This window comes from Rhinolophus sinicus, chromosome 18 (assembly GCF_057876585.1).
Source record: "Rhinolophus sinicus isolate RSI-liver-muscle chromosome 18, RSI-T2T, whole genome shotgun sequence".
NCBI classification, from domain to species: domain Eukaryota; kingdom Metazoa; phylum Chordata; class Mammalia; order Chiroptera; family Rhinolophidae; genus Rhinolophus; species Rhinolophus sinicus.
Window position 1 is genome coordinate 37,733,890 of NC_142518.1, and position 27,990 is coordinate 37,761,879.

Here is a 27,990-nt window from a genome sequence, read left to right on the forward strand (position 1 = left end):
CAGCCCTCAGAGGCCAAGCCAAGGCCTGTGCCCTTGCCACCTGTGACCAGAGGCCCACACACCCACACAGAACAGAGGCGCTCCGGGGAAACTGATATTTGGTTTTATTGTGCCAAGGACATCACAGATGGTGGATCTTGTCAACACCTGCAGGACACGGGTGCCCCATCTGCCAAGGCTGCTCCCACACCCCGCACTCAAATCCTGGGTGGCGGTCATGATCCTCAAAAGTGCCCCCCACCCCAAGATTCCAGAGAGACTGGTGGTGGTGGTGGTGGTGGTGGTAGTGGTGGTGGAAGCAAAAGGAATGCAGCGAGGTCAGGGTCTCATTGTCCAAAGCCCACGTGACACTTGCCCCCTGGCCCCCCTCCCTGGCCCTGGCTCATATTCTAAGCCCTGCCCACCTCCACGGAACGGGAGGCCAGAAACAGCAACAACATCTTTGTACCCCCTCCGTACCCCATGGCCTGCCTGCCCCCAAACCAGAGAGATGCCACCTTCATAGAGCCAATGCTGTTGTCTGTCGTTTTTGAATGGTTGACTTGATAAAAGTACATTTTAATAAAGAAAAAATCCAACATTGAAGGCTCAGACATTCTTGGGGTACTGGGAAGGGGAATTCCCCACTTCTTCCTCCCACCTCCCTGGCAATGTTGTGGAGGTGGGGTGACAAGTTTTTCTGATCTTGGAAGGAACGGGGATCAGGGAGGCTTTCCTCTGTCTGAACGTCTCATCCTCAGGGGTGGCCTGGCTGCCGGTTCGTCTGTCTCTGTGTGCCTCTCGCCTACCTTCGGCACCTTTGCCCAAGTCCCCCACAGGGATGGTGCTGTGCAAGGGGCAACAGGGCACATCAGTTGGCGAAGAGACAGGTGATGGTGGTGGTGGCAGCGATGAGACAGGGCACAGGGATGGGCCAGCAAGAGGGAAGTAGGGAGGAGAATAAGGATGGGAGAGAGGGAAGGAGGAAGAAGGCAAGAGGGAAGAAAGCCAAAGAAGGTGGGGTGGCACTGGAGGGCAGGAGTGGCAGGGGTTGGGAGATGGTCTCCAAGTCTCTGGGTCGCCATCAACTCTTGTCTGGGGGTGGATCTCTGTGCACTTTATTTTTCTTCATACTGTCTAGGTATTCCTGTTGGGACACTGCCAGCACCGACGCCAGGATCTCATCGTCATCCCAGTCATTCAGACCTGCGTGGGCAAAGGAAGGGAAAAAGGATGACGGCGCCCCCTCAGCCTGCCCGCTCCTCACCCTTCGCTGAGCCCTGGCTCTAGAAAGATGCCATTTAGGCCCCTCTTACTCCTGTGGCTAAGGAGGCTCCTGAGCCTAGGAAACCCCTCAGAACCCCTCAGGGGCAGATCCCTTGGGCCTGAAAGATTCCCTTTTCTTGGGGAGATGGCCATAGGCTCCAGAGGTCCCCCTCTCAGGACTTACTGATTCTTCAGTCTCTCCCTAACTCCCAGCTGGCCTGACTTCTAGACAGAGGAGGCTTACCGAAGGCGGAGGGGGACATCTGCTGAATGAGGGCCCGGCACTCCAGAGCAGGGTAGAGGGACACGAGGGGGGAAGTCGCCTGGTCGGCCCCGGTCGGAAACTGGCTGCTTGTACCTGTGGTGGACGGACAGTCAGAGGCAGGGCCCAGGGCCTGGGTGGCATCCCCTCAGCCCTGCCTGCTTACCGTCACTAAGTCACTGACCTGGCGCACTGGGCGAAGGAGGTTTGGCAAGAGCTAAGACAGTGCCTGGGGAGGGGGGCGTGATGCCCAGCTCGGCGTGCAGCTCAGGGTGCTCGGGTGACGATGCTGAACTTCGCTGCCGTGGGGACCGGCTAGTCCACTCCTCCAGGCCACTAGAGGCTGCGGCTGTGGCGGAGCTGCACGTGGCGCTGGCTTTCCGGGGCTGCGGCAGGGAAGGAGGAGGTGGTAAGGACCTGAAATCGTCGTGACCCTCCTCTGCCCCGTCCTTGAGGGCTCGCTCCCTCCCAGAATCCTGGCTGTGACACAGCTTCTACACAGGCCACCACCACTCCCAGTCACACAATGGGCCCCAGGACGAAAGTAAGCTACTTACCCGCCTCATACCCTCACAGCCAACCTGACAGGAAACCTGTTGCCTCCACCTTCGAAACAGACCCGGAATCCCCCCACACCCACACCCCCACCACTCCCTCTCCTTGGCCTGTGCCATTAGCACTGGCCCGGACTACTGAGCCTCCTCCTGGCTGGTCCCCTTGTACTCGTGACTCCCCTGACTCTGTTCTGCACTCCGCAGCCAGGGGAACCTTGTTAAATCCTAAGTCAGATCCCATCCCTCCTCTGCTCACAACCCTCCATGGCTTCTGCCTCACTCAGAGGAGAAGCCAAAGTCCACGCCATGGCCCACAGGCCCCTCTCAAGCTGGCCCCACCGCCTCGTTGACTTCACACACCCTGTATTCTGTGCAGTCACACTGGCCTCCGGCTACTCCCAAATCCCCGGCAGTGCGCGCTGCCTCAGGGCCTCTGCCCGCCCGGTGCACACACTTCGCCGCCTCCCTCACCTTTGGCAAGCTTTCGCTCCAATCTCACCTGTTCGGAAGCTTACCCGGCCCATGTTATTTAATACTGTGAACTCCCAGCCCCACTCAGCCTTACTTCTCCCCTTTACCATGCTCCACATGTTTTCCATCCATACGTACCACTTCTCAACTAATGTATTCATTATGTTTATTGTTAATTGTGTTCCACACTGCAAAAACGTAAGCACCCCAAGGACAGGGATCTGGGCCCGCCCGGCTCACCAATATGCCTCGTACACCCAGAACAGTGCAGGCCACAGACCTACAATAAATATTTATTGAACAAGGTACTCAGCTCTTGCCAACATCTACAATCACTCTAAACTCCTTGTGATTCCTCAAACGTCTGTATATGCTGCCCACTCCCTGCCCTAAAATATTTCAAACTTCCAGTGTGAAGACTAACCAGAGCCCCCCATCTCCACTGGTCTCCGAGCCAGGGTCAAGGGCCCCACTGACACGTCTAACTCAATAGACAGGGGACTACTGAGGGCAGAGCGGGCTGGATCTGATTTTACACCCTCAGCACAGGGCCTGGCATACAAGCACAATCAACAAAGCTGGTCCCTCTGAAACTATCCATCAATCCCGTACGTCACCACCAATGATGCCTTCTCTTACTCCTTAAGGGCTTGTTCTACACAAGTATTGAGAGTTCTAAGGAACAACGCCAAGACTAAGGCCAAGATGAGGTACAAACAGGGTTGGGAGCTTCCTCCTTTCCCAGATGTCAAAACCGCTTAATTTTTTCCTGCCTGTTTGGGGGCAGAGCATGGGAAGTAATGGGTTCTTGGCCAGACCAGTGACAGAGCCCAGGACCCACCTGGCTGGTGCCGCGGACCTGGCGGGCCTGTTTTTCCTGATCCCGCAGCCACTGCAGGTAGGATTCCCGAGCCACTTGCTCCTCAATGGCCTCATTCGTGGCCTCCCAGTCTGTGGCCCTCTTCTTGTCTTCCAGCATCTGCTGTTCAATCCATGACTCCTCTGATGTTTTTATGGCATTCTTCATCAGGGACTGCTCTGCAAACTGCAAAGGGGGGAGGAACAGGGATGTGGGGTGACACTCTGAACTGTCGCCAAGAGCCAGAACTGGCTCAGGGAGGTGGACCCAGAGGCCCAGACGAGGAGACAGGAAGGCAGGTACCCTTACTAAGCACCCCCTGGACAGGCTGCCTATTCATCAGGGACGGGGGGCAAGGCAGGCTTGGGTGGTGGGACTAGTCCAAATGCCTACACTCAGAAGCCCTGCTCCCAACCCCAGGACTCCTCATCTAAAGTACTAAGTCTGGGGCAGTCAGCTGCCTTCCAGCCTAGGCCAGAATTTAAAGACGTCTCACTCGGTGACGACTGGGTTTCATAATGCTGAGGCCTTCCTCACCTACGCCCAGATGGGACAAGGAGAAAAGACCACCTGACAAGTGAGCTGTGTGTGCATAGAGTGCAAGGAGTAGTCAGGTATTTAAGGGACGAGGGGATAGTATCAGCATGATCTGAGGTGCTATGAATTGTGGGACACTATATGAGACTGCTCTCTGTCAGGCTGTGAGATACAACAGCATTTTAAAAAACAAAATAATAAAAAATATAAGAGCATGTCCCAAGGAACAAATGTTAAGTATTGTTCAATGAAACGCTAACATTTTAATGCACATATACACACTGCACACCAATGTGTGTGCATGAAGTAATGATATAAAGTGTAACTTTTTACCTATGGCTAATAGTCCAAAAAGTATGCAAAATGCTATGTTAGAACCAGACAATTTAAAAATGTGCAAAAAAAATCTAAACACACAATTTCATCAGAGAAGATATACAGATGCCAAATATGCATTTGAAAAGAGGCTCAACACTGTTTGTCATTAGAAAATTGTATATTAAAACAACAAGGCAATACCTATCAGCTGGAGATATTAAGAATTGTAGCTTCACATAAATACAGATGGTTACATATAGAAATATTTCTAGGTACAGTGGTACCTTGGTTTTCGGTTTTTACTTCTGGGTTTACGGCATTTGTAAACCAAATGTTCGTCAACGGAGACATTCGAAAACCGAGGTACTACTGTATGTGTATATACTCATGTTAGCATATACACACATATCTCCTTACCCTGTCAGCTGAAAGGGCCTAGAAGCAAGGACACCCCTGTAGCAAACAGCACACTCAGCACCCCGATCTTGGTTTCTAATAATGTTCTCCAATAAACGGAACCAGGGCTCCTTGGAGAAATGGCTGGTTCTGGGACCAGGGTAGGAAATATACAAGATGAGTCTGGAGCACCTTTAGTGCCGGAAAGTAAAGAAGTTCTCAAAAAAACAGTAACAAGAAACAAAACAAAAATTTTGGGGAAAAAACAAAACACACCACCACTATGGGGGCATATCAAAGAGACGCAGGAACCAACTAAGAGAGCTTCCAATAGCCAAAAACAAAACAATTTGAGCATCAAAAAAAAAAAAATAGCGCTGGATTATAACCCAAAGTATAAAATAAATATCTGTGAGTCCATATTGATATAAATAAATGACTGAATAAATGGGGGATAAGAGACAAATTTCCCTTGCAGGAAGAATTCCAAACAATTTATGTAGGTATTCTGCCCTCAAGGAAATGGAGAATAACCTCCAATTAAGTGTGGGCTGTATATGATGTCTTCCTTCCAATATGGAGAAGGGGGTGAGGGAAAAGAATGATTTTATAGTGGAGAAAACCTGACAAGCACTACTTCTGCCAGGTCGTCAAGGTCAACAGCAGTCACGAATCATGTTCACAGTATATTATCTACTGCTGATATGATGTGATGAGAATGGCACATAACCACTGGGATCTTCCTCCCTACAACCCATAACCCCAGTTTAATCATGAGAAAAACAGACAAATCCCAAAAGAGAAACATCCTACAGTATACCTGACCAATACTCCTCAAAACTGTCAAGGTCATCATAAACATGAAAGTGTGAGAAACCATCAGACAAGGGAGCCTAAAGAGACATGATGACTTTAGTTAATAATGATATATCAGTATTGGTTCATATATTGTAACAAATGTATCATGATAATCTGATATGTTAATAAGAGAGAAACTGAGTGGGGGGGAGGAGGCTATATGGGAACTTTGTACTATCTTTCCAATTTCTCTGCAAACCTAAGAATGTTCTAAACAATTAAGTCTATAAATAAAAAATAAAAAATAAACAGGAAAAAAAGAAAAACCCCAAAAAACCAAGGCATTCAGTTTTTTAAAAAAAGGAAAAAATAGAAATGAGTGATGGAAGCACAAAAAGTCATAGATGAATCTTAAATGTTCAGTGCTATGTGAAAGAAGCCATTCTGAAAAAAATACATACTGTACGATTCCAATTATATGACATTCTAGAAAAAGTAAAACTAATATAGAGTCTATAAACAGAAACAAGAAAATTGTCACAGCCAAGAGGAGCCTAGAGAGACATGACTAAATGTAATATGGTCCTGGATGGGATCCTGGAACAGGTGAGATCATTAGGGAAAAACTGAGATAATTTGAATAAAGTCTGGTCTTTAGTTACTATATCAGTATTGGCTCCTTAATTGTGACCAATGTACTATGCTAATGAGACGTCAATCATAGTGGGTTATATGGGAATTCTCTAAGCACAATAAATCTGTAAATCTAAAAGTATTCTAAAGTTAAAAGTTTATTTAAAGAACAAAATTAAAAAGAACCCTATGTTGGAGGGTGTGTTGGTGTTAGGGTGTGTGTTTCCTAAAATGAGGCAGGAGCACTTTCTGTTTGTAGGAAGTGAAACCTGAATAGAAGATATCAAAACCCCCTGCAGACAACTGTTTGTGAGAAAGAATGAGAACCGGCCAGAGTATGCTGGGAAAGCGTACTGCCACCTTCTGAGCACCTACTAGGTGCCAGGCCCAGGAGCTTTCTGTACCAGCCAAGCTGCCAGCCCAGATTCCTTATGTGTACTGCCCCAGGTCCCACAGCCAGTAAGTCTGGGGCCAGGCCTGCACCCCAAGTCTCTGAGCACAGCTGTGTTAAGTGCTGAGTTGCAGAGGAGGACCCACATAGGTGCCAAGACACCCAGACTGAGCCCTGGCTCATGGTTCCCACATGTGACTCCATATCCCAAAATACCAGCCCTCAACAGGCACAAAAATGGGTGAGCCAGCTCAGACAGGCAAACTGAGACCACAGAAAGAGCCCTGAGAGAGCATGTTGGGTGACTCCCTAATTTTACAGAGGTGAGACCTCAGGGGCAACTCAGAGAAGGGACAGGCCATTTCTGTGGGCTACAGGCCGAACTGAGACCCCAACAGAGGTTTCTGGCCTCTAAATCCAACAGTGATCTTGGGCGTGGGGACCCACTTACCCCCGGTTTGAATGATGGCAGGCCCAGGCCCACACCAATGGTGGCCTTGTTGGGATTCACCACTGAATTGTAGTGGATATTCCGATGGTAGCTGACACGGATGGGTTCATCCTCATTTTGATGGATCCCATGGAATGTGTTGATGGGTTCTACAGAGAAAGAGAAGGAGCGAGCATCCACAGTGGGCTGGGCAAGGCAGGCTCGGACCAGGCACGACTGGTTGCTCACCGACCCACCACACAAGTACCTGTGCTGTACTGGTACACCTCCACAGGCCTGTTGTACATCTCTGCCATGGCCTGCATCTCAATGTGGTTGCCATGGCAGTTGTTTTTCCGTTTCCGGTTGATGTAGGTGGTGAAGTCCTCTGTGACATAGTTGGAGAAGTAGTCGGCATTCTTCATCTGCAGAACAGATCAGAGGGTCATGGTCCGCGCAGGGAGAGTTCCTCCCACGCTGCCCCCACTCCACGCTCTCTGCTGCCTCACCAGGTAGTCCATGCAGTGCTTCCGGACAACTTCGTGCATGTCCTGGTCTCCGTACACCTGGTCAGCTGTGGGGACAGAAGAAAGGAGAGGCTGGGATCAGAGCTGCCACCAGAGACGAGTTCCGAGCCACGGAACATGGGGGTGGGAAGGGCTGGGGGCCAGGGAAACTTCCTTTTCTACCCTGGCCTCGTGGGCTGGAATGGGGTCATGGAAAAAGGGGCAGGCTGGGACAGTCTTTAACAACAAGAGAGTGCAGGTGAAAGGGATACACCCCCTGCAATCTTCACATGAGGAAACAGGCTCAGGGCCAGTTTGTGGCTTGACCAAGTTCACACAGAAGGTCAGTCTGTGACAAATTCAACTCTAGAACGTAGTTTCCCTGATTTCCCTGAGTCAGCATGGTCTCTGTAGGTTAAAAAAAGGAAAAAAAAAAAAGAAGATAAAAGCAACCAGCTGGGCTCTAAGCCCAGTTCTGCCAGATGCTAGTGAGCTAAATGACCAGAGGCAAGCGACCCAAGCAGTCTCAGCCTCACCTGCCGCCGTGTAAAACGCGAACAAGCTGGATAACTCCCCGGCAGGCCTGCTTGTGAGATTAACGAGATAACGGGTGTAATGTGACCAGCACTGGCCTTGGGACAGAACAGTCACTCAGTAAATCAAAGTCGCCTTCCCTGTAGTGGGGCCCGAATGGAGGATACGGCGAAGATGACAGAGGTGGAGTACAATCCTGCCCCAGCACACCAGTGGCATAGTGCAGTAGGAGAGATCAGACACATATGCACCTAACCAAGCTTAATTCAGGAAGGGCAGCCTGCGGCCCACATGGCCTGGGAATCATAGAGTTTTGGTCAAATTAAGAAGCAGGCTCCCTCTGCCTGGCCTGAGGATCTTCACAAATGCCTTCCGTCTCTTCTTTTCAGGAGGTTCCTTCCATTCTCCTCGGCTGCCTACCTGTCAAACACCAGTTTGCTCTTTCATGCAGTTCGCCACCCTCCCAGGCACCTCTATGACCAGATTTGGCAAAGGTGTGTACAGACTTCATCTACCGGATCGCACCGGGCTCCCACTGAGGACGGAGGCCAGTTCACACCCAAGTCCACCCCCAGCTCAGGGCCCAACACCGTGCAGGGAATCGGTTTGCTGAGCGGACTGACAGGCTGGGGTAGCCAGGGAGCCTCCTCCCTGGGAAGTGGAGGTGGGCCCGACGGTGAGGCAAGCCTGCCATCCACGGGCGAAGCCCACGAGGGAATTTCCCTTTGTAGCCCTGGAAGACCGCTGCTCTGATGCGACCTTCCTGGGGCACTGGGGCAGGGGCAGGTCCTGCAGGGGACACTGCACGCAGAGTTCCTCCAGGACAGCCGATGGGCCTCTGTGAAGAATTGCCAAAAGAACACCTTCATTGCCCCCCCACCTTCCCTCCCTGGAGGGTTGCAGGAGATGAGGAGGAAAAGGCTGCTCTGAGATAGAAAATGGGGCCCATGCCTGTCCTCAAGTCCTCTGGGAGGTGCAGGGCTGTGAGGGGGAAGGGCAGTGGGGGTTGTGAAGGCGGGAAGGGGTAGCCCCGTCCCCGATGTAAACAAGGATGTGGGTTCTGCGGCCACACCCCCCACACCCCCAGCGGCACTTCCAGCAAGTCACATGCACTGTGCACAGGCTGGGGCCCCGCTGCTGCCTTTCTTAGAAGCCAGGACCGCAGAGCCCGTTGCGGCTGCCCGCCCGCCAGAGCTGCTTGACGAGCTATTTCTGTAGAACGGGCTTGAGTGCCGAGGAGGCAATGCTGTGGGCAGCTGCAGAAAACAGGAACTGAGATGGGAGCGAACAGGTTAAACAGGGGATGGCCTGCCCGGCTCAGGGAGGCGCGGAGCTGTTCCTAGGGAAGGACCAACCAGCATTTCCAGGCCTAAGTGACAGATCTCCCTGGGCTAGATGCTGGATGCAAGAAAACAAGAGGGGAGGAAAATGAAAAAGACAGACAAAAGGAAAACGGAGAAAAGAGGGAGACTGGGGGACAGGGAGGGGAGCTGGGGGAGAACCCAAGGTCCCCCATTTCCCTTTGCCTGGCAGAAAGGCTCTGCTGCCTCCTGGCTGTGTGGCACTGGACAAGGCCCTTAACCTGGCTGGGCTGCACTGTCCTAATCCATACGGTGGAGAAAAGCTCGCCTCTTCCTCTCATAGGGCTCTGTCAAGACGGGCCAGTCTGCCAAACACCAGCATACTAGGTGTTCAAGACACAGGGCTCCATTTGTCATGCGGAAGATGATGACTCCTCCTGCAGGTAGCCTGCCACCCACAAGTCAGCCAGAATGTCATTGGAACCACTGATGAAGCCGTTCCTCATTTCTGTTGTACTTCCTCAGCTAGAGGAAAGCCCCAAACCTGGAGTCGAGACTGTCCCTCGTGCAGGCAGGACCAGCTCTCCACCTTTACTGCCGCCAAAGGGCCACAGATGTACCTTCTGGGCCCCTACTGCAAATCTTTACAACCAGATTCATGTTAAATCAATACCACAACGCAGGGTCCTTACGGGTGGGTAAGGTATGACCTTCTTACTTATCTGTGAAATATATCACCTTCTCTCCTCAGTTCTAGGTGCCCTGATGGGTGGTATGGTGCACATATTTAATCACAACGGGGGGGGGCAGGCACCTCACTGATCATAAGATACACCCTAGTTTGGGGATCATGAATGAGGAAGAAATGTGCTCCTCAGAACTGAGGATACAGAGCAGTAGTACCTCCCCAACAAGGGGGAGTAGAAGGATCTTTGCCCGCTCTAAGGCAGGCTGAGGACACAGGAAGCCCTCACTGAGGAGGTGCTTGCCTCACTTTGCTAGCCCCGCCTGTCCTCCAGAAAGCCTTCCTCCTCCCAGAAAGCACAGGGGCTAGGGGCCTGGCTGGTCTTCCCTGTGGGGGCCGAGGTGGGGGAAAGGGCCCAATGGACCTGTACAGGTAGGGGAATTCAGAGAACTTGTTTTGATAGAAACTGAAACTCCTCCTCTTGCTGACGCTGCACTTGTGGGCAATCTGCACCTGCTCTCCCCTCCCAGAGTCCAGCTGGAAGAGGGTCCCCCACTACCTCATCTCTGTCCCCAACCCAAAAAGGCCTCGGAAATCCTCAGAACAATACTACAACTGGTTCCCCCAAGGCCTTTTTACATTCCAACTCATTCCATCCGCACCCCAAAAAAAACCAACTTTGCACAGGAGGGATACTGAGGTACAGAAATGCGGCACAGCTGGCCCAAGGCCACACATTTGGGAGGATGAAGGGGGGCGGCAGGCTCTTAAGGAATAAATGGTGACTTCAAGCACTGATGCCCCAGGTGATATTACCCCCCCCCAATTCAGCTATCACCAAAGCCACCTGACTCCCTGGGGCCAGGCCTGATCCTGTCTACCTCACTTTCCCCCCCCAGCACAATCAGGAATCTGCTGGAAAGGCCTGGGAGTGGGCAGAGAATAGAGCTATCAGGGGCTATACCCCCTACTAGGACCACAGAGATCAGGATGAACATTACCTCCCCGGACCCCATTTCTGTCCTTTCTCTGAGCACAGAGACACCAGCACAGAAATGCATGTGTGCACACACAGCCAGCACATCTGACAAAGGTGTTCCCTGAGGCCAAGCTCCCACACGGCAATCCTCACAACTATAGACCACGATCACATTCACCAAGCAGACGCCCTTGCCACCAACCAGGAAAGACCAACGGCTGAACAAGACGCTGGACAAGACGCAAGGCTGTGCAGAGGACCAACCCCTCCTCCTTCCTAGCCTTCGCCAGGGGTTGGTGGGAGGTGGGAAGAGCCAACATCGCTGAACAGACTTGCTTACCCTCTGCTGCTGCCTGGGGGAAGGTCCCCAAAACCTCTATAATTCTTCCTCCTCAAGTTCCCTAAAGTGTAGTCACTATTTGCCGAAGAGTTATGTGGAGAAGCAAGACAGGAGAGTCTGGACTACCCTGTTTCCCCGAAAATAAGACGTAGCCAGACAATCAGCTCTAATGCGTCTTTTGGAGCAAAAATTAATATAAGACCCGATATTATATTGTATTATGTTATATTACATTATATATTATCTTATGTTATACTATATTATATTATATAAGACTGGGTCTTATAGTAAAACAAGACCAGTCTTATACTAATTTTTGCTCCAAAAGATGTATTAGAGCTGATGGTCCGACTACATCTTATTTTCGGGGAAACACGGTATGTAAAGGAGTTTAAGAACAGAGCCCTACCATTTGTTTTAGCGGCACCTGAGAGCTGCCTGACCCAGGCTGCTGCCTGTCTGCTAGGAGAGTGACAGCAAGTTCCACTGAGGACAGAAAAGGCAGCTTGGTGTTTGCAGGGAAGTGGGCACACATGGTGGCCCACGGAGATCTTCTCCTTCTGGCCCGCTTCGACCTTGAACACTGATGTTCTGACACTGGCCCGTGTCACCTAGTTAATCGGGTCCTGGCTTTCTCTTGAGGTCTCAGGTTCCCCATTTATGAAACAGTCAAACTGATCAAAGATCCATCACTCCAATGCAGATGGTCCACATTCTAAGAAGCAAAGGCCGAAGGACCGGGCATGGCTAATGTTTTGGGGCCCCATCTCTGTAACACGCACCTCCCCGGCTGCTTCTCCACGGCCCACGCAGACACACACACACATGTGGCCCCCACTTTGCTCACAGAGGGCAGGGCCAGAGGTATTTGCTGAGTCAGAGCCATATGGGGAGAGGGAAGGTGGAGAGATGCAGACTCACATTTCCAGGAGGAGGTTATCTGAGCACAGCAAGCGCAGGGTGGACCACAGGGCACCTCTGGGAATCAGGCTCCCACTTCCACTCCACCCAAGCCTTTGCTGATGTTCACGAGTCCCCAGCAGGGCTTGGTGGGAGAGAATGGGGCACAAGCAGCGGATAGTGGCTCCAAGGCAAAACGGAGGGTAGAAAGCCACCTGCCTCAGGATTCCCAACAGAAGAGGGTCACAGGCTGGCTCCTCACTGGAGAATGGAGAAGTCCGGCCCGGAGAGGTCAAGGAACACAGCTGAGGGCACCCTGCCAGGTGACAGCCAAGCTAAGAAGCTAGGGCTTTCCTAGGGCCATAGAAAGACCGTGTCCTATGGACACCTCTGGGTCCCCATACCAGCTTTGCTACTGATGACACTGAGCATGTCATTTCCCTGCCCTGGGCCTCAACCTTCTCACCTGTCTCACATGATGATGACCCGTTTTGCAGGTGAACCTGAAGCACGCAGCTGAATGCCTAGCAAAAACTTGGGGTCAAAGAACAACAGGGTGGCCCCTCTATCTGCAATCCCCCCTCCAACTCCAAACCCTCAATGATGTGCTCTTTCCACTGTTCAATGTGTGGTGGGAAGGTAGAGCCTGTAACCTGTCCAGCGCCTAGGGCGACTACCACGTCTCCCTATCCAAGCCAGACCGGAAGCAGAGGGGCAGCACAGAGCAGGAGGACAAAGTCCCCTTTCCAGGCACATGTCCTGCGCACTCTGCCCCAGGGAAAACTCCAGATGAGCCTGAGGATCCCAGGGGCCATGCACGTCTGGGGAGAGACCAGGGGGCTTCTGGGGTTTTATGGAGAAAAGCCAAGGGCTGTTCAGTCAGGCAAAATGCGCAGCCATTGTGCTGATAAGGAAAGGCCTTCAGCCTGCGGCACTGAGCTCTTCCTGGAAGCTCGGGCCCCTTACTGGAAGGCCCCGGTGGGGGAAAGGGTCAGAGGACGTTTGGGGAAAACAGCTGGATAGACACACGTGTCAATACTGCCCTTGCTATGGGTTACTGCAAAAGCTAGGTCCTCACAAGCCCCAAGGTCAGCCTCAAAGGCCACTCAAGGCCCAGACGCCCAGCTGCGTTCTCCAACCTTCACTCCACCAGCCACCGTGCGTACCCTACAACCAGCCTGAGGGCTGAGCTCAGGGCCTGCCACCGAACAGACCCCCACCTGATCTTTCTTTATCCTCCTTTGATCCAAGAGGGCCCCAAACCCAGCATTTTCTCTAGGAAACATTGCAGGGAGAACATGGACTTAAGCCAGTGGTAGGAGGGTGGGAATTTTCCCAGTTCAGCCGAGTCCAGGGCCTGCACCGCGCCTGCGCGGTACAGCAGGAGAGGCAATCACTCACCCCACTTAACCTTTATTTCATCCATTCGAAAAACATTTGTGGCTCTGAGGCGCCGCTGAGAACAGCACTGAGGCTTTACCAACGCTATTGCTCCAGGAGGGCCTACTGCGTGTCAGGCCCTAAAGATATTTACTGAAGTCATGTCATTTAACTGTAACAACACTGGGTCTTTTAGCCACACGTTACAGAAGGAAAACAGGCACAGGATAAAAAAGCTGCTTGCCCAAGGTCACACCCAGTATCAGTGGCACAGCCCGAAGTGGAGCCTGGCTCAGTCCAGCCCACCAGCAGACATGGGGGACGTGTACCCACAGACTGAGAATGGACCCAGAAGGGATTCAAGAAGCCCTTCAGAAACCACCACCGCTTCGGTGATGGGACAGAAGTTAGGAGTGAGGGCCAGCACACGACGGGCTTCTGACTCCCAGCTCAAATCCTATCAGAAGGCATTTTTTCTACGGTAGACACCAGGGCCCCCAACGAAGGATCAGATCACACTCCTAGGTCCCCCGGACACTAGCACAGGATCTCACGACTGCTTGTTGTCACAGATTCAGAGCCAGAGGGGCCTCAAAGATCTAGCTCAGACTGGACAGCAGCTGGTATAAAGGAATTACTAATTTTGTTAGGGATGATAATGACATTTTGGTTATGTTGAGAGAGAGAGAGAAAGGAAGAGAAGAGAGAAACCTGTTAGAGAAGCATATAGAAATATTTACAAATGAAATGACCCAATGTTGGAGTTTTAAAAATACTCCTTTCGAGAGAGTGAGAAAGAGTGGGCAGGGTAGTGACGAAGTAGGGCCGGCCATGTGCTGATGACTATTTGGAAGATGAGTGATAGGTACATGAGGGTCCACTACTCTCTCTACTTTTGTGTAAGTTTAAAAACAGGTCTATAATCCCAGGCGAGAGTAGTGTGCTGTGGTTAGGAGCCCAGGCCTCAGACCAGCGTGACCCACACTCCGACCCCCAGCTCTACTCCGTGCTAGCTGACCTTGGGCAAGCCACTCCCCATCTCTGGGCTCCTCTGCTCATCTGACAAATGGAAGCAACAGTCCCGGCACTTACCCAGCTTGGGGGAGAACTTCAAGGGTTACTGGCAGTGCCTGACAGAGTGAGCTGTCCCCAAGAATGTTAGTTTCTTTATCACCGTTATTGCTGTTACTATTTCACACCCCCACACTGCCTCATGCCCGGGGGCCTGAGGCCAGATACGAACCTGAGGCTGGGGCGTGCAGTCCCTAAAAGACCAGCTCGCTCTGCCCCCGACCCTGCCTGAGGGGTTACTCCTGAAAACTGGGACACAGCTCAGGGGCAGACCGAGGCCCCTGAAGGCTAAGGCAGACTCACCTACAGCCCGGAAGAGACAGGCGCCGTCCTCCTTCATCTGCTTGATGATGAAGCCCTTCTTGTCTCGCAGGGCCTTTTCAAACCAGTGCTCTTGCTGGAGGGAAGAGGTGGGGGTCAGCAACAGGAAAGGCCTGTACCCCCTCCCCAGGGCCCTGCCCTTGAGCTCCTGAGGGGCCCAACTGATTGGCTGAGAGGATCCTGGGCAGGGTCAAGTTCTCAGCCCCGTTTGACCACTCCATGCATGTGGAGTAGGAGACCCTCTCTTTTAGGGGAATCAGTCATGCGTAAGAAGAAGACCTGCTCCCAGAGGGGCACCAACCGCTCTGAGAGCAGAGGCCCCCCGCTGTACACTGCCCCCTGCTGACCATGCTGGAAATGCAGTGCTAGGCCTTCCCCCAGATGGCCAGAGGCCCAGAGTTGGCAAGTACCTGGGACGGTGGGGAGAACCTGGCTCTACCTCAAGGCGTTTCACCTGGGGGCCCCCTCTGGCCACTTAGCTAGGACAGATGTTGAGAAGGGCGTGGCTGGCAAGGCACTGAGCCCTACAAGTTGCTACGGAACGCCAAGATCTTGTGTAAGGCAAAATACACGGTGCAAAGCAAAATGTACGCAAAATATGATCTTACTTGTGACTGAACACATTTAACAAATATATGCATACGCATATGTAAACAAACACCTATGCACACAAAGTTGGGAAGGCTATACAACAGAATGTTATCCCTAAGTGTTGGTATCACAGGTGACTTTACTTCCCCTCCTTCTTTGTAAGAGCTTTATACAATCCCTCGTCCAAAATTTCAAAACTCAAAAAACTTTGGAAACCAAAAGTCTTTATCTAACTCATTTGGCATCATAACCTGACCTGAGCTGATGAGAAGCTATTTATCTCACTTGAAAGTGAATATTCAAACATTTCCATTCAGAAACACTGGGATGTTTAATTATGAGGTGCGGCCACAGACCCCACTGGAGGTGTTACAGAACACACAGCACACGAGGTCCGGTCAGACAATTAAGTTCGCGAACTTTTGTTGCAGTGATATTGCTAACCTTTTTTTGATATCCAAGGGATTATTCATTATGAATCTGTACCAACTGGACAAACAGTTAACCACGTTTACTATTAGAAGGTGCTGAAAAGGCTGCGTGAGAAAGTTGACCTGAACTTTTCACCAATCACGACAATGCACCAGCTCACACAGCACTGTCTGTGAGGGAGTTATTAGCCAGTAAACAAATAACTGCATTGGAACACCCTCCCTACTCACCTGATCTGGCCCCCAATGGCTTCTTTCTTTACCCGAAGATAAAGGAAATACTGAAAGTAAGACATTTTGATGACATTCAGAACATCAAGGATAATACGACGACAGCTCTGATGGCCACTCCAGAAAGAGTTCCAAAATTGCTCTGGAGGGTGGACTAGGCGCTGGCGTCAGTGCATAGCTTCCCAAGGGGAGTACTTCGAAGGTGACCGTAGTGATGCTCAGCAATGAGGTATGTAGCACTTTTTCTAGGATGAGTTTGTGAACTTAATTGCCCAACTTCATACAAGGTGATTTTTCTAAATTCTGAAATTTTTCTAAATGCCAAAGCACACCTGGCCCCAAAGGTTCGAGTAAAGTGAACCTGTACAAATGTGTGTTTTTCAGATGTGTTTCTCAAAAATAATGTAGAGATGAGTAGACATAACAGAGGATTTGGGGGGCAGTGAAATGACTCTGTATGATAATATAATGGTGGATACACATCATTTTGTATTTGTCCAAACCAACAGAATGTAGAACACCAAGAGGGAACCCCAATGTAAACTACGGGCTTTGGGTGATGGTTACGTGTCAGTGTAGGTCCATCACTTTTAACAAATGCATCACTTTGGTGAGGGATGCTGGTAAAGGGGGAGGCCATGCATGTGTGGGGGCAGAAAGTATATGGGACTCCCTGTACCTTCTGCTCAACTTTGCTGTGAACCTAAAACTGCTCTAAAAAATAAGTCTATTAAAAACGTAACGTCCACGGGTCACTTCTAACATTTACACTTGAAAACAAAACAAACCAGAATTAGCAAACCTTTCCCAGGCCCCTGACGCCCTCTGCCGGCCACCGGAAGGAAGCCAGCCTGATCCGGCATCAGGGCTAGGGACCAGAAATCCCAAGACTGCTCCTTGGGGACAGCCCCCTGCCCGGGGATTTATAGGATCCAGGCTAACGCCAACCAGAGGGAATCACCTCTCTGCAGGCCATTTCCCCCCCAGCTCAGGTGACAGAAATTCCTGGCCAAGTAGAAAGCACAAGGTTTGAAGGTCAGAAGCTCTGGGTTCCAACCCCAGCTCTGTCACTTGCTGCATGACTTTGGGTGAGCTAAGCTGCATGACTTTGGGTGAGCTAAGTGAACTCTCCAAGCCTCCGTTTCCAATCAAACGGGATATGTGATCTACCTGACAGACCTGTCAAGAGGCTCAGAGGAGAGTCAGGACCAGAAAAGGCATGTAAATAACATACCGTGTACTGGTGAAGTGGGCACAGTCACAGAAGGGGTGAGAGCAGCTCAGCGATAATGGACAACTGGGAGTGCCTGAGTGGCCGGACATGAGGGGTTGAAGAGGGGGGTGACGGGAATACCCAGCAGCCCCCCCATCAGGACCCACTCCCCGAGAAGGGATGGCTGGCCTGCCAGAGATGCCAAAGGCACTGGGAAGCCCTGAATGGGCTTCCCCGGGCAGCACGAAGACTCTCCTTTGTGCACAGCATTCCAAGTGCCCCTCCTGCCCCAAAGGCTGTGGGCTAGCATCCTCCAGCCAGTTCTCCCAGGTCCATCCTGGCCCCGCAGGCTCAGCCATCTCCCAGCACCACGGCCCCTGCCCTCGCCAGGGGTCTCCAGCAGGGAAGCTGCAACTGCGGCTACAGCCTCAGACTGAACAGAAGTAGTTCTAAGAAAAAAAGGCACATAGCAACCTCCTGCTCCCCTCAAGTGTAGGGGGAAAGGAGATCAAGAGAGGAAAGACAATAAAAGCGGATAAGAAGCCTCCTACTCATTCATCCAACAAAGGTTTGCAAGGCAGCTACTAAGTCAGAGCCTGGGCTGGCAATGAGGCCAGAGAAATGAACCAGACTCACTCTCTATCCTTGATAAACTCCCAGACTGCTAGAGGGGTGGGGAAACAGGCAATGACTACACGCAAACGTGAGCAGGGCTGTGAAAGATGAACACAGGCGTGTCAGGAAACAGAGGCAGGGACCTGGCCATTCATTAAGGCTGGCGCCTGAGAGGAGGTTCCACCTGAGCAAAGGATTAAAACAGCAAGACCTCCAGAAAAGTTCGTGAATTAGGTAAGAAATCATTTCTGCCACAAAGCACCAGGGATGCCGGATGCCAGCAATGAGTTCAGCAGAGCTAAAGTCCTGGGTAGGACTAGGAAGGTAAGCAGGGCAAGGCCAGGAAGAAAGACAGACTCCTATTAGCCAAATGCCTGCCCTGTGCCAGGTACCAGATGCAAAAGGTGATCTCAGTTCATTCTTACCACAGCACAGATGGCAGGAAGCATTATCCTCATTTTACAAAGGCAGAAAGGAGCTGGGGTTTGGGCACCAGCAAGGCCTGGTGTGGAAGCGACAGGGGAGGCCTGATGAACCACAGCACGGTGACATACCTGGCAGGCCATCCTGGGAAAATCCTGGTTTGTTACTGAAAGTGACGGATGCCTGAGCGTACTCTTCATACAAGCAGGACTTTGGTCCTGGGGCCACCAGAGTGGCATCTGGGCCTGGATCTGGACACCAGGCCACGAGCCACCCACTAGCTTTGGAACCCATAGCCGTAAGAGCCTGGGCTCTGGCTGAAACCCCTCCTCTTTCTCCCTTTGGGAAGAGAAAACAAGGAGATCCTGATACTGCGTTCCAGAAAGAGTTTAGACAGTCCCAGGAGTTCCTAGCACAGTCTCTTCCATCCCCCAGCTGGACAAGAACCTGCAAGAAAGGTGCCAACTTGGAAGTTAAGAAAATGGCCCATGAAGGAAGAGCTGCTGGGAGCAAGGGGTGAGGCCTGGCCCGGCCACAGAGAAGTTCAGGCTGCATCAGTGCTCTGGCCTGAGAAAGTCCAGACCCTCAATCTTGCAATCCCACTATCGAGCCTGAAGGCAATCCCTCCACACCTTTGAGCCTCCACAAAGCACTGATTAAAGCTCTCTGACACCAGGGGATCCCGGGCACAAGACTGCAACCTACTAGTCCCCAGGTCCAAGAAGCAGGCTGTGTGACCCAACTGACTTAGGCTCCCATCCAGCTCCAGTTATTCGCCATGTGATGACCTGCTAACCAGTTTTCCAATCTGTGAAATGGGAAGACAAGTCTTCCAATAATAGGGATACTGGACAGACTCAAACATTACAGGGCTCTGCCCAGTAGGAGAGCACTGAATGAGTTCCCTTCCCATCCCTGGAAGGCAAACAAGCACACCCCTATAGTAGGCTGAATAATGACCACCCACGCCTATCACGCCCTAATCCCTGGAACCTGTAAATGTTACTTTGTAAGGAAAAGGGATCTTTGCAGGTGTGATGAAAGTTAAGGATTTTGAGATACAGTGATTACCTTGGAGTATCTGGATGGGACCTAAATGCAATCACATGTGTCCTTCGAACAGTAGAGGAAGATCTGATACAAACAGAAGAGGAGTCAACATATACACAGAGAATAAGATGTGAAGACAAGTGGAGGCTGAAGTGATCTGCTCACAAACTAAGGAATGTGGGCAGCCCCAGAAGCAGGAGGGCTGGGTTCTCCTCTAGAGCCTCAGGAAGGAGTGCGGCCCTGCCAACACCTTGCTTTGGGACCAGTGAAACTGAGTCCGGACTTCCGGCCTCCAGAACTGTGCGAGAATCCTTGTCTGTTGTTCCAAACCAGCCAGTTGGTGGTTAATTTGCCACAGCAGCCACAGGAAAATGATATAAGCCCCTTGTAGCATTCCTGTGTGAGCTATGAGGCAACGTCACATGGCTCTCGCCCCACAGGACCCACCTCTCCATCACCCACCCCTTGCAGGGAGTTAGAATTAAGGCAGCAGGAGCCCGGGCTCCCCCACAGCCTGGGAAGCTGCTGACCCTGCCCATCCATGAATGAGCTGTCACGGAAGGGGGGTGGGGGAACGGTAAGATGGCAGAAGCAGTGGCAGCTCATGGACAGATGTCTTCCCAGAGACCACGGCCAAGAGGTATTTAGTATTCTGAGCTTCACAGCTCCGTCCCAGCAAGCCTGGTGCCAAGACCACTCCTCTCTCCCCCTAAACACCCAGGAACACTGGCTCAGCTCACAGGCAAAACACAGGCAACCCATCCCGTGAGAAACACAGACAGATGCACTGCTCTCTAAGGACCAACACAAGCTCTCCAGGGCAGAGAAACGGGAAAAGAGCACGGCCCCAAAACCTAATGCCAGGCCACTGGGAGGAGAGGATTAAAAAAAAACTTAAGATTCTGTTATTCTGCAATAAAAAGGAATGAAGTACTGATGCACGCTACAATATGGGTGAGCCTTGAAAACACTATGCTGAGAGCAGCAAGTCACAAAGGACTCCATATTGTATGATTCCATTTACATGGAACATCCAGAAAAGACAAATCAAGACAAAAAGTAGATTAGTGGTTGCCAGGGGCTGGGAGGGGATGAGGGGACTGGGGGATGATCATTCTGCAGGGTTTGTTTCTGAGGTGATGAACACGTTCTAAACTTGACTGACCGTGGTGACAGATACTGAATCGTACACTTTAAATTGGTGAATTGTACGGTGTGTGAATTATGTCTCAACAAAGCTGTAAAAATGAAGAAAAACATCCCAAGGACCTACAGCACCTGGCAAGAGAGAATGAAATGGAACACTGCTTGAAACGTCATAGCATACCCCCAAAAGCCAAGGGACCCCACGCAAAACTTTCACAATGGGTGGGGGGAAGTGGGGAACAGGGAATTAGAGAAGAGATTACAACTACCTTCAGAACACTGAGTCCAACCTCCCTCTTCAGCACTACCCATTTTATGGATGGAGAAACTGAGACCAGAAAAGGGAAATGCCTAAAGATAATAGGACTCAAAGCCAGAATACCCAGGCAGGGACCACTTCCTGCTATGCCCCACTTCTGCCTCCCCACTAGAGGAATCAGCTGGTTCCCAGATGCCAAATGAAGGATCTTTGCTAACAAAGATTGGTTGTTACAAAGAGTCCTAGGAAGAACCCAGGTGATCCTGGGGAAACTGCAAGAAAAGAATCAGCCTGACTTGGGCCAGGTCGGGTATTTACACACTTGATCACCTGAACATGTGCAGACTTTTGGGGAAAAAAAAAAAAGAGAAGAGAAGAGAAAAGAAAAAAGAGCAACTGAGTGTTTGCCTAAAGCTGTAAGGCAGCTAAGCAGGAGACCCTGGAGATTACACGTTAGGCCCGCCCAGTTCCAAAGCCCAAACTCTTTCCACACACAACCCTATCTCCACACCATCCAACAGGCCCCCTGGCAGGCAACCTCTGAGCTTATTCACAACAGCAAAGATGGCCAAAAATGTCACTGTCCACCAATCCCGAGCCTCACACCAATGGGGCCACTTGTCCTGCACACCAAGCTTGGATGCCTGGGAGGGATCAGAGGGGCAGGAGTGGGAGCAGAACCCAGTTCTCTCCCCAAAGACACCCACCCTTCTGTCACCTCCAGGTCGAGAGGGCTTTGGTGTGAGAGCCCTAAAATCCTTTGGGAGCTAGGTGACACCCCACCAGCTCCCTACTTGCCCAGTGAAGAAAGAGACCTGGAGAGCACCGGCAGAACTATTCTGGTTCATGCAGCAAAGCCCCGCAGAGCAGGAGTAGGAACCGAGTACCCTGGCTACGATGCCAGGTCCAGCTTCTCCCACCCCCTCGGCACGCACACCCCCTTCTCAGAACGCTCTGTGGGGTCCTCAGGCTAAGGACGCTTTCACACCATTCTTTTCATATGGCAGACTCTTAGCAAGGCAGCCTCGTAAAGGAAACCCCTGACCTGCAGGTGCCAAAAGGCTCCTGTAGGCAGTAGAGGTACAGTGACACCATCAGCACAGACAAGAAGTCTGAGGAGTCAGAACAAGGACGAGATGCACCAAGCGTGCTCCCTCTCAACAACTCCCCTCTTTTCCAAGGGATCTAATGGGCCTCCAGGCTACCAATGTCCCCAGTGACATTCAGGACCAAGGCTGAGGCAGCAGGAGGAATCTCTCCTCTTCTCATCCCCAGAAGGTCCCAAGTTGGACCAGGTGAAACAGGGAGAAGCATCTTCTTCCTCCTTTTGTCTTAAGACATGGAGGACAGGAAGCCTCTCCTCTGTCGTTGGGAAGGGGAGACACCATGCAACCACAGAGCTTTACTTCCACGTTCTCATGGGGACAAGTATGAGAGAGAAATTCCCAGCTCAGGAGATGCAAAGGGAGTGTGAGGAGGTATCTTTTTAGTCACCCTAGCATCACATGACTTTGTTCCTGTCTATCCCTGGGACCAGGGACGTATCACTCCCTGTTACTGTAAAGAAGGAAAAGCAGACTTTACCCTAAACAGGGAGACAACAAACAACTCCTGGCCCTGACCCTGTGGGTCCACAGGATTTATCCTGCCTGGAGTAATAACGGGTGGAAAAGCTACAAGGACGAGGGCTCCAGACAAGGCCCTGGCCCCTGTGAAGTACGGCAACATTTACCTGAGCAAAGGGGGAGAGGGACACGGGTGGAGAATTTCCCTGGAGTGGGGATGTCCCAAACCCCTTTCCTGTCTCTGGGGAGAAAAAACATTGTTGAAAGAAATTCAGGAAGCTCAGAATAGTTCCCTGATGCTGAAAATGAGAAGCAAGTAGAGCTGAGTCAGGGGGAGTCTCTGAGTATCTCCTGGTTCTTGAGGGAAGGCCTCAGTCGTCACGTCCCCAGGACCTGACAACCTTCTCATAGAGAGGAGGAGGAGCTGCCTGGCCTGATAAGGGTTTCTTAGGACTGTGAAGAGCACCCAGGTCCTTCTGCCCAATGGGGGAGGCGCTAGGCCACACTGGGGAGGAACTCATATTCCTTTCCCTGGTGATAAAGGATTGCCAGGTTGGGGAGCAAGCCTCATACCCAAGGAGGACAGGACTCAGCCCCCTCCCTACAGTGAAGAACATCTTGTGCCTGAGGGGAAGCTTAGACCCTTGGGAAGAAACCCAGAACTCTTTCATCAGAATCCCACCTTACCTGTGTCTCCAAGGGGAGTGGGTAGTTATCAGGACTTAGTTGACAAGTGGAGGGTGGTCTAAGGCTCAGGTCCCCAAGGCAGGAAATCTTATGTCCCTAAATGGCCCCTACGACTCAGGTAGACATATGCTACCTGAAATAAGGTGAAAGTCAGTATTCTAAGTGCAGGCTCAGGTCTCCGGTCCTACGATAAGGAGAGCTGTCTCACATGCCTGAAGGGAAGTTTAAACTTTTGCAGGGAAAAGACTTAGTGCCCTTTCCCACAGGGACTCTGTATCCATGCCCCAAAGGGAAGGGTCTCGGGAATCAATTCTGGGGGAGGGAGTCCTGCTCCTAAGGGGTACCTTCAATTCCTTTAGGGGAAAGCTCAGACCTCATCTATAGAGACACAGCAAGTCACTGGGGTACGTATGGGTCTCTTGTCCTTGAGGGAAAGCTCCAGTGTCCTTGGCACAGTGGGTCTCAGGCCCTTGAAGACAGGCTTAGATCCATGGGGAGCCCTCAGATTCCACCTCTGGGACTCCATGCTGCCCATGTCCCTGAAGAATGGTCTCAGGCTCAAGTTCCCAAGGCAGAAATCTTACGTCCCTGACGAGCTCAGGCACTTGCCGGGGGGGAAGAAGGGGACAGTGCTCAGATCTATTTCAAGGGGCTACTATGTCCCCAAGATGTGTTTCAGTCCTTCATAAATTGGGGAAGAAGGGCCTCATACCCGAGTGTGTGTGTGTGGGGGTGTCTCAGACCCCCCCCCAAGGAGAACACTCAGGCACCAGTCCCTGAAGAAAAAAGTCTCCTAAAGACTTCACCTGGCCTGAGACCTCTGTGGGGGGTATCAGACCCAGTCTCTGACAGCCCCAGTCCTTAAGCAGGGGAATCTTAGGCTCCACCATCCAAAAACAGTGAGCCTCATTTTCTTGAAGAAAGGCTCAGGCCTGCTGGTGGTGGTGGTGTTGGGTGGGGTGAGGGAGAGGGGCCAAAGGTCTATCACTTAAAAGAAGATTAAGCTCTGGGAGATTCAAACTCTTGTCAGCAAGGAGCTCTCAGACTACTGAGAGGAAGCACAGACCCTCGTCACTTACAGAATGAGTCTCATATACCCTAGTCGAGTTTCTGGTCCCTGGATATCTTTGGTCCTTGCCTCAAGGGGAAGAGAATCTTACCTCCTCAAGATAAGTCTTACATCCCTGGAGAAAAGCTCAGAAGATCTCTCTCTACAGGGGATGTGTATGTGTGTGTCAGGCCCTTGATTCTAGAAGTGTCAGACCCCACTGCTGAATGGTCCTGTGCTGTGTCCCCCTGAGGAGGTGGAAGGGTTGTCCTCTGCAGAGTATCTCAGACCCCTAAAAGAGTTTGGTATCTTGGGAACACTGAGATATCTGAGGTCTCCATCTTACTTGTGTTCCCTGGAGGGGGACTCTTAGATTCTTATGTCAGAAGAAAAGAAATCTCAAGCCACTGAACACAGACTCTCTCTTGGACAGTCATGAGACTCCCCTCTCAGGAGGCATGCCATTCTGCCTGTGTCTCCTGGGGGGTTCCCACCTACTGGACCTACAAGATGAGGACTGGAAAAGACCACAGAGTCCATCTTCAAGTCCTTCGTCTTATCTGGGGCCTGTAACCTCAAGTCCTCGGGGAAAAGGAGTGGAGAAAGAGGGTGTCGCACACCCCTACCAGCAGAAAAAAGTGTGTCAAGATCCAGGAGACGGCATTTAGGTCCCTTGGGGAGATCTTAAACAGCCTTTCTTGGATCCCTACCCAGTCTGGGGATCCCACCCACCATACCCGCTCACCTGTCGCCCCCAGCTCATACCTGCTCGACAGTGGCAGGGTCCATAGCCTCGATGCGTGCTGCAGCCGCTTCATACTCGTCCTCACTGTTGTAACCTGCGCCGACCTCCTCGCGCTCAGGACTGCCACCGCCAACCGCGCCAACCCCGGGGGCTTGACGCCGCCGCTTGCTGTGGCCGGGTCCTGAGCAGCAGCTGCCCACGCCCACCGCGCCGCCCACGGCAACCACCACGCCCGCCGCACCCACACCTGCAGCCGATGCACCCAGCGCGTCGCCCGGACCGCCGCCAGGACCGCCGGGGCCCCCACAAGGAGGAGGAGAGGCCTGCTGTGGCCGGGGGCCCGCCACGGCGCCGGGCGGCACAGCCAATGCCCAGCGGTGCAGTGCACCCGGTGGCCCCGGTAGCGGGCCCTGAGGCGGCGGTGAGGCCCGCGGACGGGCCCCCACGACGCCCGAGTCACGGTCACGATCGCCGCCGCCCACGCCCGTGCCGCCGCCGCCCACGCCCACACCCCCGCCACGGCGCGGCGCCGGGGGCAGAGGCCCGGGCGGCGACGGCTCGTTGGCGGGGTCGGCGTCGGGAGGCGGCGGTTTCTTTTTGGGGAGAATAGTCATGGCGGCACCGACAAGTACCCCTCAGCAAACGCGGCGCGAGGCACGCCGGGATAGAACCCGGATGAGGGGGCTACTGTGGTGCGCGAAGCACGACGGGATCGCCGGGACCCGGATAAAGAGATTGAAACACGGGTTCAAGAATCGTCGGCGGCGCGCGGGTCACGCGACAGGAAAACCCGGATATGAAGTCCAAGGTGAAGGCAGCGCGGTGAGTTCGTCGTCGCCTTCTCTCCGAATTCGGCAAGTTGATTGTTACGCTCGTTCCGGCCTTCTGCTTCAAAGGAAACAGAACCAAAACAAGCACCTCTTCGCCCCGCCCCCTCGCAGGTTCTTGAACTACCGGGTGGGGCCCTGGGGCACCGCGCACGCGCACCAGAGCACAGCCCTGCCTCTCGCTCGGAAGTACGTGGGCAAAAATCTTCACCGCCGCCACAACAATTACAGGCACCAACCAATCGAAGCGGCTGCGTGGGTCCTCGCTGACGTCCACGGGCCAATCAGAAGAGAGTAATCGCCCTCCTGCGCCCTCCTCCGTCTCGGATTTCAGTCAAAGTCAGCACCCTGGTTCCTGGCCTTCTCCTCCGCGTCGTCCTGATCTTGAATTCTGTCCCCGAGGCTCTGACTCGCAGGCGGAGGTGCTGCGACAGGACAGCGTGGCCTGCCTTGTGCAGGACAGTTTTAAAAGCACCTCCCTCCCAGGCTCCCAATTTGGCCGCTGTCAGTGCGTCTGACAGGAAAATAACACTCCCAGAGCCCAGAAATCCTCTGAAGCGTCAGTTCCGGTCCCACCCACCTGCAAATCCACATCAGTGGAGAGGCGGGCTCCACTTCACCCTGGCAACAGGCCGAGTGCTGCGGTGATTGGTTAAGAGATGCCCTCACTCGCGTCGGACGGACGAACCTTGGGGCAGACAGGCACCGTGAGGACAGGGGGTGTTTGGGAAGCAGACACGCCCTCTTTGGCAGCACGGCACTCTCGCCCTCCCGTTGACCTCCCCGCCCTGTGGCTAGTGCGCAGGCGTGGCACAGCCTTTTCCTCCCTTCAAAATAACTTTACCTGGATCCAGCGAAAACTTTATAAACCTAGGCAGCTGGATAGCCCAGTTGGTTAGAGTGTGAGTTTTGAATACGGTTGCGGGTTTGATTCCCACATGGGCCAGTGAGCTGCACCCACCACACCTAGATTGAAGGCAACGAGCTGCCGCTGAGCTTCCAGAGGGGTGGCAGGATGGCTCAGTTGGTTGGAGCGCGCGCTCTCGACAACAAGGTTGCCGGTTCAATTCCCACATGGGATGGTGGGCTGTGCCCGCTGCAACTAAAGATTGAAAACGGCGACTGGACTTAGAGCTGAGCTGCACCTGTCACAACTAAGTTTGAAGGATAACAACTTGGAGCTCAGGGGCGCTGGAGAAACACACTGTTCCCCAATATTCCCCAATAAAAAATATTTTAAAAAAACACACCACTTTACGAACCAGCTTTGTCAGCAGCAAGCATCTCACAATGGTAAAATCCCTGCCACTCAGCAGCTGGAGAGAGCTACTAGCTAATCCTAGCTCTGCCTCTCCTTGTCTGAATGCTCTCTGGCAAGTCATTTAACATCCACCTCATCCTCAATTTCTACTTCTCTGTAAAATGGCCATGATTACTCCATTGTAAGGATCAGAGATTCATGCTTGTAAAGGGCCTGGTGCTGTTCCTGGCACATAGTAAGTGCCCAGTAAATTAGTCGGCATGGCAGTGCAACGGAACGGATCCCAGGCTTTGGAGTCAGGAAGATCTCAGTTCCATGCACAGATGGACCATTACCAACTGTAGGACCTTGAGGATATCACTGTGTCCCAAATTTGAGGTTACCCATGTGTAAGACGAGAATAATCCCTGCCCAGTGTAGTCACACAACAGCGTAGCCAACTGTCCCCGTGTCTTTCCTTAAGGAAAGAAGAGTCTGTGAGACTGCGCCTTTCTGGGACTCTGTTCCATCCTTGTGTTTACACCTTATGTCTCTCTGTCTGGTCCCCAAAAGAAGGTTTGCAGCCAAAGACGGGTAAAATATCTCACGGGAGATACAACCTAAGCCAGGCGGAACCGAGTGGGGACCCCCAATGAGCTGCCTTAGAAAAATATGGGAAGGGGCCTTGCCTCCCCTTTCCCCTGCCTGGGAAAAGCTGTTGCCGGCTCTGCCTTTTCCCTGGCACCTGTTTGTGAGAGAAATCATGAGGACAGTAAAGATCAGTTCTCTCCACTTATCTCAACGGAACTGTTACAAAATAAGAGACTTGACCCTGAGAAGGTACATACCTTAGTTAAGACAATGTGGGACCCTGTGCTTCAGCTGTTGACTGACAAAGGGGGATTGAGATAAATATTTTTCTGTTATGATGTGTGAGTTTCAGAGACCATGTAGGAAACAATGCTGCGTTCTCTTGTTTTTGCATACCTATTCAATCAAAACCCTCCG

General features: G+C 52.2%; 1 protein-coding gene across 2 annotated transcripts; it reads right to left on the bottom strand.

The window, feature by feature from the left end:
* Positions 1–87: 87 nt before the first annotated feature.
* Positions 88–26,308, bottom strand: OTUD5 (OTU deubiquitinase 5). Of its 2 annotated transcripts, none has more exons than XM_019714285.3 (10): positions 25,982–26,308; positions 24,936–25,800; positions 14,894–14,987; positions 7,404–7,468; positions 7,163–7,319; positions 6,916–7,064; positions 3,374–3,577; positions 1,692–1,893; positions 1,490–1,603; positions 88–1,185 (listed from the first exon to the last, which is right to left on the bottom strand). In XM_019714285.3, the coding sequence occupies exons 2-10, from the start codon at positions 25,527–25,529 to the stop codon at positions 1,064–1,066; spliced, it is 1,701 nt and encodes a 566-aa protein (XP_019569844.1). In that variant the 5' UTR covers positions 25,530–25,800; positions 25,982–26,308; the 3' UTR covers positions 88–1,063. The 2 variants fall into 2 exon arrangements, with proteins under 2 accessions (XP_019569844.1, XP_019569843.1); XM_019714284.3 differs by having other exon boundaries at positions 25,903–26,308.
* Positions 26,309–27,990: the final 1,682 nt, after the last annotated feature.

What these genes read in the sequence shown, in the direction of transcription:
- OTUD5 (XM_019714285.3), bottom strand. Translation starts at nt 25,529, where the DNA reads ATGACTATTCTCCCCAAAAAGAAACCGCCGCCTCCCGACGCCGACCCC. An exon ending in ACCCTGCCACTGTCGAGCAG is followed by an intron (nt 14,988 to 24,935) that starts GTATGAGCTGGG and finishes TCTTCCCTCCAG; the next exon opens with CAAGAGCACTGGTTTGAAAA. An exon ending in AGCACTGCATGGACTACCTG is followed by an intron (nt 7,320 to 7,403) that starts GTGAGGCAGCAG and finishes TCTGTTCTGCAG; the next exon opens with ATGAAGAATGCCGACTACTT.